Source organism: Poecilia formosa, unplaced genomic scaffold, assembly GCF_000485575.1.
Source record: "Poecilia formosa unplaced genomic scaffold, Poecilia_formosa-5.1.2 Scaffold53, whole genome shotgun sequence".
NCBI lineage: Eukaryota > Metazoa > Chordata > Actinopteri > Cyprinodontiformes > Poeciliidae > Poecilia > Poecilia formosa.
In genome coordinates this window covers 1,930,936-1,940,668 of record NW_006799992.1, presented here as the reverse complement: position 1 = coordinate 1,940,668, position 9,733 = coordinate 1,930,936, and the positions used below count along the sequence as shown (strand labels likewise).

At 39.1% G+C, this 9,733-nt stretch overlaps 1 protein-coding gene across 2 annotated transcripts; it reads left to right on the top strand.

Moving 5' to 3' along the window:
• The first annotated feature begins 2,099 nt into the window (after positions 1–2,099).
• Positions 2,100–8,414, top strand: LOC103138659 (lebercilin). 2 transcript variants are annotated; one of them, XM_007552951.2, is made up of 10 exons: positions 2,100–2,442; positions 2,851–2,978; positions 4,527–4,927; positions 5,588–5,829; positions 5,931–6,236; positions 6,474–6,611; positions 6,725–6,821; positions 6,923–7,059; positions 7,167–7,344; positions 7,483–8,414. In XM_007552951.2, exons 2-10 carry the CDS (start codon positions 2,974–2,976, stop codon positions 8,394–8,396), a joined length of 2,418 nt encoding a protein of 805 aa, XP_007553013.1. In that variant the 5' UTR covers positions 2,100–2,442; positions 2,851–2,973; the 3' UTR covers positions 8,397–8,414. The 2 variants fall into 2 exon arrangements, with proteins under 2 accessions (XP_007553013.1, XP_016527349.1); XM_016671863.1 differs by having other exon boundaries at positions 2,100–2,446.
• The last annotated feature ends 1,319 nt before the right edge of the window (positions 8,415–9,733 follow it).

Genomic DNA, 9,733 nt, shown 5'->3' with positions numbered 1-9,733 from the left:
ACACACCTTAATTCTCATTCTCTCTTTTAAATCTGTTTGCATCTCTTTCGAAGTTCAGTGTCTTTACCTTTTTGCTCCAAGTTCTTCAGATCAATTTTTTTTTTTTATCAGAATGTATCCTGATTAAGAACAACAATCAGCTTCCAAATGTATGATATAATTTATTAAGGGCAAAAAAGTGTGAAAACATGACCATATGGGAATATATTCTTTTGACGTCACACTTTAAATAAACCATAGTAATGTTTTCCTTTTGTACTTCCTGATTTGGTCATGTAATTTTGTGCTAGTGTACAGACTTGTTTTAACTTTGAGTCAAAGTTGTGTTTTATTATTATTATTAGTATTAGTATTACTATTAAGATTTTTTTTATATTATTGTATAAGAGATCATCTCACCTGTTAGAATAACGCTGTCTACTTTCACTACTTGGCCACCAACAGGCGCTCATTATCAGTTACATAATTCGTCATATATAGGCAGCAACGAAACGTTTTAAGATTTGCAAAACCCTGTTTCTTGAATCACCTGTCACCAAGTTTCATCACACATTTGCAAACACTCACCGCGATGGAGCCACTTGAGGAAGCGACGTAAACCTTGATGACCATAATCCCAAATTATCGCCAGCAGTCGACTAATGGTTTGTTGTTACCGAACAACGTTTTTCCTGTAGTGTATCAAATTTTATTCCCCTCATAAAATGAGAAAAACTTGAAAACAGACGAGACGCAGTGTGCTTCAGCAGAGAAAAAACACGCTGCACCGATATTTAAACTGAGCCATGATAATAAAGCAGCCAGTGACGCTCTTTGAATACATGCAACATAGATCAAGCTGAACTTTACACTTCCGTCCTATCTTTCAAAACAAAATTCCGGACTTAAAGGGACACGTGAATTTTATAAGATGATATGTTTTATTTTTGTAATTCGGCACCCTTCATATAGTTACTGGAATGCTTATGTGAACTGATACAATGCAGTTCCTCAAAAATATCACATTTTTGAGAAGCTTAAATTTATTCTGAAAGCAAGCCAATGATTCCGGTTTGTTTTTGAGTATGTTAAGCAACTTAACCTAGTTTTTCAGGTAAGGCAGAGGGGAAAGTTGTGTTCTCTAGGAGGGTTTCTACCCTGTTTGAAATGTAATGCACTGCTTAATCTGTTTACATCCATTGTAACATAAAACGTAACAAAAAATAAAAAATAAAAAACAACCAAAAGTGGTTAGTTGATCTATTAAAAAACACACACACACACACACACACCCCCACACACAAAATATTTAACAGGAGTAAGCAACACACAGTTGATCAAAACTTGATGATCAAAAATTACATTTGATTTAATTTTGTTTTTATTTAAAAAAAAAATAATACAAAACTAAAATCAAAAGCACAATGAAGAGAGGTACAAAACCGACCAATTTTTCCTCATAGACCCCTTACACTTCAACATCTGATAGCAAATAACTCAAGTGTAGCTACTGTTTCCCACATTATACTCAAAGTGCAACACAATCTGATAATTTGTTCTTTAAATACTGAATTTATTAAAAATATCGAATGTCTGGTCACTCTATTTGCTCATGTAAATCAATATATGCTTTATGGTGAAAAACAAATATTTGAAGCTACAGAAGAGACAGCGCTTCCTACGGTCACAGTATGAAAAATATTAAAAATAGGCCAATTCTTAGTTTTTCTTTACCAGATGTTTTGTGTATTAATTTCAAACAAAAAAAGTCACATTTCCTTTGGTCAGGTTTGTTTTTCATACTTGTTTCTGATGAGAAACCAGAAACTAGACTCTTGTGTAGGGCATAAATCCTAGCCTGCATAAATCTCTTTATTCAGGTCCCTAGCCTGGGGACCTGCATGAAGTCTACATTCTCCCTGTGCACGTACGAGTTCTCTCCGTGTAGTCCAGCGCTTCCACCCACAGTCTAAAATCTACTCCACTAACAACATTTAAAATGGAAAAAAAAGAAGAAGATGGTTTTAAAGCGTTATTCCGTGGTTTGATATTTACATCAACTAAAACTTGAGAGCCACTATGGGTGGAAGAACAACAGCGCCTCTCTGGTGACTAAAGGTGTTGCAACAATTGCCGCGGTTGCCATGGCACAGCGTCAGCGGTTGCACTGAATCATGGGGCTTGAAAGATAAAGGTTACGGTTTGTGGTCTGTGCTATCGCTGTGTTTACGGGGATGATTAAAGGGAAATATATTTAAACGACCAGTCAATACAGTGTAGTTTCTGAGAGAGCGGAGAGAACATTTTCAGTTTTAATTACGGATAAGTCGGCTAACGCTCGAAACTAGTTTGCTACTCCTAGCTAACATTAGCGGTTTGAATCTACGATGAATCTGGTCCCCGCTATGAAGTTTAATCGGAGCGAAACAGTAGTGAAATAGCTGAATAAAACGAGCAAACAAGGTAGGTGGGTACTACTAGCATCCCAGCAGTAAACGCAGCCTTCAGTTTTCACCTACTTGTTGAATATAGGTGTATTTGTTTTAGCGCCACTACAAGGAGCAGCTCTGCTCCAACAAGGACTATAAGCTCTCTAAAGTGGTTTACTAATCTTCTGTTGCCAATAATGCGTTATTTTTACTTTGTGTCTTTATATAAATGTGTTTTATTTGATTTATTGTACCTTTCCTGTAAGAGGGCCTTTTCATTTATAGGGAAAATTTGTTTAGTTACTGTTACTTGGCATGGATTCTGTCAACAGTCCACCTGCCAATCACTCAAACGGCAATAATCCGATAATTTGGTGTCACAAAGAACTGTACTTAATTGCTGTTGTGTGTAAGATGATGCCTTTTAATTTTGTTTTGACAGAGCTCAGTTGGACCAATTTTTAAATACAAAAAGGGAATAAGAAGACAGGTCAGTATAATGGTTGTTAAAAAAAACAAAGGAAAAAAGAGGCTAAAAACAGCAGAAATAACCTGGATGTGACACATGGGGTGAGTGTAAAATTTCATTGTTATTTAAGAATTTTGACTCTAGAATGATTTCACATCTATTATATTGCATACAGTATGAACATGTTTTATCATCAGAAAATCTGCTGGATAAAATGGCCTGTGGTTCATGTTGTAAACAAATGATCTCTTCTATTTATGTTTGTATGTTGCCATAGATACGTCTCTGTGCTTCTAAAGAACTAGAGGAGTGCATGACCTTTACATTTAATTAACTCTGATTAGTTTGCCTAGGCACACAGTATTAAGTGGTACATGTCAAGCAATTATAAATGCTGAAAGTCAATTATCTTCACAATATCAATTTCGATTAATTTTTCTAAGGGCCTCACAATATTCAGAAAAAAATTCAACAGAATATTTTACTGTTAAAATGTAACAACTTCAGGTGTAAATAGCCCACATTTTCTCACTTCTCTTTCTTTCCCATCATCCCCTTGGAATTCAGCGTCTCTGTCATTGAAATCTCTATGAATTATGAACTTTAATAAAGGCAATTTTACTTGCAAAAGATATTGACACTTGAAGTGTAAAAGCACATACTTGAAATTTAAAAGTATGACAAATATTGCATCTAGTAGCGCTTTGGAGTTGTGCTGGATAAAATGGCCTGTGGTTCATTAACCTAAATGAACCTCAATGAAAACAATGTTTACATTCAGCAAGTTGTTTTGGTGTTGTTCCTTTTTTATGGCCTTGTTAGCAGAATTTTAAAATACACAATTTGTACAGGTACACTTTATTCCACTAGAGTTATATATTTTAAGATTTATTTTCCTATTTATTTATTCATTACTGCATAAGTTTTTCCCCTCTGTTTTTGTTTCTGCTTTAGAGCCTTTTACCCAATATTCATATTATTTTTATTTTATTTTTGTATCTGTACCTTTTTACTTTGTGGTCACTTTGCTGTTGTTACACAGTATTTTCCCTCTGATGGATAAATAAAGTATTATTCTATTATATTATATTTTATTCATTAGTTTTGAATAAAATAATAGTTGATGCTGGTCTCACCATTATAAAAAAAATAGAGGGAAAATAGAAAATGGTCTGACTTGCATAACTATGTAAGATATGAGAAAAATAATGTGGCTTACTGGGCTAAAATATATCTTTTATTATGTCTGACCTTGTTTTGTCTAAATTACTGCATTTAAGTAATCCCAGAAATTAATATTTACCTCTTAATTATCTCGCTGATGGAGATGGGGGTAGTATAGTATTATTTTCTCCAAACACAGTGATGTTTATCCTTAAGCTTAATACAGTCTCATGGAAACTTTAATCTCATGTGTATTGTTGCTTAGTGACCAAGACACATAATACTGAAAACACTAGTGAAACCTGTTGGCTTGGCTGTGCTTATTATGAACCTCAGCTAAATGTAAGAGTGCGTAATGTAGTATTGCAATACAAGTGTTAAGGTCAGTTTTCCACTGTTATTTTTAACAAAGACTCTGCATCCTTTGTTATTGCTATAGTTAAAGTATTCCTAACAAAACTTTGTTGTATTTTTTCTCACTTAAGATTCAGCACACATTATCAGACAGACAGCATGGAAGAATCAGAAAAAGCCCCTGAAGCGATTGAGGACAACCGGATTCTAAGTCGCCAGTCCCGTCGAAGCACAAAGAAAGAGTCTCGAGCATCATCGGGGCGGAGGCACAGAATGGGAAAAAGTCACAGAGAAGACACGAGTGTCGACAGCAGATCGAAAGCAACAACCTGCCGATCCGATCCAGATCGAGACCGGATTTCAGATGGAGAGGGACGGAGAAGTGACGGGTCACTATATTCTGAGGACTACGAGAACGCTACACAGTCGGAACGCTCACTTTCACCTTTCTCCCAGACACTCACTCCATCTCCGGTGCCACAGAGAGGGCTGCAGGCAAAGCAGATTTCTAGAAGTCCACCCCACAAGCTACGTACGTACATTGTTGCTTTTTCAGTTTTGTATCTGTGTTAGTTGTTAGATACAGTACTTTGTAAAACTACTCGAACACCATCATCTTTTAATGAAATTACATTACACGTGGGTGAACTCTATTTACTAATTTAAGTGGCATTTAAGTGCAGATTGGTTGCACTCAATTTTATGTAGAGGTTTTCAGAATAGAGGAGGCTGAATAAAAACACACACCAAATGTTTCAGAGTTTTGATTTTAAAAAAGATGTAAGTCTTTTTTTTTTTGGTCCATTTTACAATAATGCACCACTTTGTGTTGGCCTATCACATAGAATCTATACAGGATTTGTTGAAGTCTGTGATTATAACGTGACAAAAAAAAAATGTAGAGTATGAAGACTTTTGCGAGACTCTTAAGTAAATAGCACATACCAATTTATGCGTTTTTGTCCAGATGATGGCAGTATAACCCCAATTTTAACATCTCAGTCTTCATCTAGATAAGTTGTTTTAATTGTAAATGAATTATTTTATTCACCATAATGCTGTTATTCAAGCTCCATTTGGACTTTTTTTTAAAATCTAAGTTCAAAGACGTTGCACTGATGAACAGCGGTAATCTTCAACCAATCAGCATTGCCTTTACGTTGACAACCATCTGTTTGTTTTTTTTCGGCAGGTGGCGTTGGGCGCTGGAATGCATCGCGGCCACAGCGACCTGCAGGCCTTCCCATCACACAGCACAACCGCAAGGGAAATCGGTCTCAAAGCAAAGAGTCCACGCTGCCTAAAGACCTGGATCTGGTGACCAAGCGGATGCTTTCAGCCCGCCTACTGAAGATCAATGAATTGCGCAACTCCCTTGCTGAACTAAAGCAGCAGAATGATGAACTGAAGAAGGAAAATAGAACTCTCAGACAGGTAGGCTTGCTTTCTGTTAAAGTTGGCAGGTGTTTTTCTTAACTAAACCGTTTTGCTGTGAAATAAGAAATCATTTTTAAATCGTCCTTTTCTAACGTCAGCTTCAGGTGCGTCAGGAAAAAGCCCTGCAGCGCTACGACGACACGGAAAGTGAGATTTCCCAGCTCCTGGCGCGCCACTCCAACGAGATCCACGTGCTGCGAGAGCGACTGCGGCGCACGCAAGAGCGGGAACGGACAGCCGAGCGGCGGTTGAAGGAGAGCGAGGAGCAGTTGCATCGGAGCCAAGCCGCTGTCGTGCGATTAAAGAAGCTGGTGGACCAGCAAGAATTGGGGACCAGAGACGAGCTAAGCCGTAGCTTTGAAGAAGAGAAAACTCGGGCCCAAGAGGCACAACGTAAAGTCAAGGTAAATTCATCCATGGTTATTTATTTATTTTTTTTGTTAGATTTCTATTGCTGTCGAAGTAGTACCATATTTAAAGTGCGCTGCAAATTGCACGTGATTTATTAATACATTCATGCCACTGTAGTTATTTTCTGTTCAAAGTTTCATTGTGATGCCACGTTGGTTCCTTTGTTTTCCTTTGGCGAGGTTGGTGTGTACAGTTTTTGTGTGTGTGTGTGTGTGTGTGTGCATTTCAAGGACTTGGAGCGTAGCATTGAGCTGAGCAACAACAGTTTTCAGAGGCAGCTTGCTGCAGAGAAGAAGAAGACTATTCATTCTCAGGAGGAGGTGAAGAGTCTGCAGGAGGAGCTGGACCGACTGACCAATAAGCTCAAGGTACAGCATACCAGTATGCTTTATTCAGGTTCTTAAGCAGCCCTGAAAACTTTGTGCAAAGCTTTGTTGCATCTTGTACACTGTGAGATTTTTTTATTTTTTTCTTTGATCAGGAAAAGGAAAGAGAGCTAGATGCTAAAAATATTTACTCCAACCGTTTGGCAAAACCAGCATTACGGAAAGATGGCGAAAGTAGTGCAAAGCGGAAACGTAAGTCACTGTTGCGCAAAAAGACAGACAGAGGTGCTTTATGAGGGATTTCCCTTTAAATAACACCGTCATTACATGATATCTGTTTTTATCTTGTTTAGTCACAGTGCTTTACAGCACCAAGGCTGTACAAACTGAAGACAGAACGTCGAGTCAGGATTTCCCCTCTCCACCCCCAGCCATCAATGACACCAACGAGTACGGCGGACAGTCGGCTGGCGAATACCTGTCTTTGAAGGTAGGTGCCTTGTTCATCCCTTACTTTTCTGTCAGGGTTACTGTTTGAGTGCAGTTATTTGGTTAAATTCACGTCTTCCATTCTGTCTCTGACATTATGACGTCCAGGGTTTTGACAGGGTGGACAAACCAGCAGAGTCGGAGAAGGTTTCTCAAAAAAGCGATGAACACAAGACGAGAGGGAGGCACGAGGAGGAACTGGTGAGAGAACAGGAGACGCAGCAGAGAGAGGGACTCGACCAGGAGCTGAATGTCTTCAAAGAGAAGCTGAGCAGATTGAAAAATGGTAAAGGGAAACTAAACGAGAACAGGGACAGTCCACGCACGTCGCTTTTATCTTTGCATAAAAGCAACGTGCGTGGATAATCTATGTGAAATACCCAGTCAATGGCTTTAATCTTAACCTGACACATTATATCTGCAGACATAAAGAAAGAACAGGAGGGTGAGGATAGCAAGAAGTCAAATTCCCTGTTCAGCCAGAAAGAAGACGACAACTACTGGAAGCGTGGCCACGTCCAGGACGAGGTGGCGCGATGGAACAAGGAATCTACGTCCAGCCAGCAGGCAACAGAGGAAGCACGTCGAAAGAAAGAGCAGCTGTTGGCTAAGATGCGAGAAATAGATCGTCAAAACCAGGCAGCCCAGGACTCTGTGTTCGATGAGTCACCTCTTTCTGAATCCAGAAAAATTAATAACAACATCGCTTCTCCGCATCCACCTGAAGAGAGAAACCGTAACTTTTCGGTTTTCAACCACACTGAGTCAGAGGAGACAGGATCGATGCTGGCTGGAGATCGAGAAGACGGAAGGAGGAGGCAAAGTGCGGAGCATGGCGGTTTTACAGCGGGGAGGAGAGCATTGCGGCCCCATACCTCCAGTGATGACTTGGCATTTGGAAGGTACGCACCTTCGTTCGGACATTCAGCGTCCCGGGTTTCCCCTGGCTTCCCTCCAGCTCCCCCTAGCGACGACAAAAACTCTGCATTAGAAGCCATAGGACTTTTTAATGTTGGAATGACGGTAACAGAGAAGGAAACAGAAACAAAAGCAGAGAAAGACAAGAAATCAAGCCTCATGGAGCAGCTGTTTGGTGCCCAGACCATTCCTGCTGGTGACAGTTTCAGTGCTTCCAGTAAAATGAAGGCACTTAATAGCCCTCCAACAACCAACGGGGTACGTTCAAGACGGGACGGTTTACATCGCTTCAGCTCGGGTTCCTCCACACCTCCACCGTCTTCCGGCGTCATCGACAAGGCTCTAAACGTTGCCGACAGTAAACCTGCCATCCGTGCCATCCCCTCCTTCGATGACGACATAGAGGAACTCACTTTATAAATAAATATTTCAATGGTAGCCAGTGCATGCATTCTTTAACCAGTTTATAACTCAGGTTGAAATAATAATGATGGAGAGTCGTGTTTTTTTCTCGTTAAATGGTGCGCAAAACATTTTTCGTGCAGAACCAGTTCAGATACAACATGTCAAATACATTGAGTCTGTATTGACTGACTACAGTGTCAATGTCGGCAGTCAATAATGAAATATAACAGATAAACTTTGGGGTTACATGTGGGATTTCATTTTATTCTGTGCATTAACTGACATTATGAGTTTTTAGTACACTTTTTCATCTTGGCAACCTGATATTTAGATCAGTTTGTTTGGTCGAGGTGGGCCAGCCTTCGCTCAGTCCCACTAGCAGGTCTGAATGAGTTCTCCTAAACAAAATTATTTAATTTTATCATTATTATAATTACTAATATACATCTGTTGTATAGATGAATTTCTAGTCTTTTGAGAGGTTAAAGTATAAGATTATATATTTGAACTAGTTAAGACAATCAGTATGTTCATAGTGCTCTTGAGCATCTCTAAATGTTTTTAGAGTATCGGTGTTGTATGCCAAGCTGTAACAGAAACATTATGACTTGTGTTATGGCTTTCTTTATCCTGCACTGATCCCTATGGCACAGACAATCAGCACTAGCATTCTCATTTTGGGGGATTTTTATTGTATTTTATTTGTTTGTATGCAAACTGTCTTGATCTTGCTATACTATAAACTTGTCAGGGACTACAGATGTAAATTTGCCCATTGGCTAAATCAGAGTCTGTCCATGGTAACTGATGTTCATATTTAAATAAATAAATAAAAATCCAACATTTATACGGCAACATTGGACACAAATGTAAGCACTCTCAACTTGTTTTTAATTTTAATTTAATTTCACCTAATTTGTCAGGTTTTTATAGGCTATTTGGTAAATTTTTTGTGAAATTGTTTATTCTTGTAGATTGTGTCATATTTTTAAATAATTTTTGAACAATAAAAATGAGTTGACTTTTAATTTTGACATTGTTTATATATATATATAAATATTCCCCTCTCACCCTCCGTGGGTGGTCTCTTTCATCCTCTGAGCTCGGGTCCTCTACCAGAGGCCTGGGAGCTTGAGGGTTCTGCGCAGTATCTTGGCTGTGCCTAGAACTGCACATTTCTGGACTGAGATGTCTGATGTTGTTCCTGGGATCTGTTTGAGCCACTGCTCCAGTTTGGGGGTGACTGCCCCGAGGGCCCCGATGACCACAGGCACCACTGTGGTCTTCACCTTCCAGGCCTTCTCCAGTTCCTCTCTGAGGCCCTGGTATTTCTCCAGTTTCTCATGCTCCTA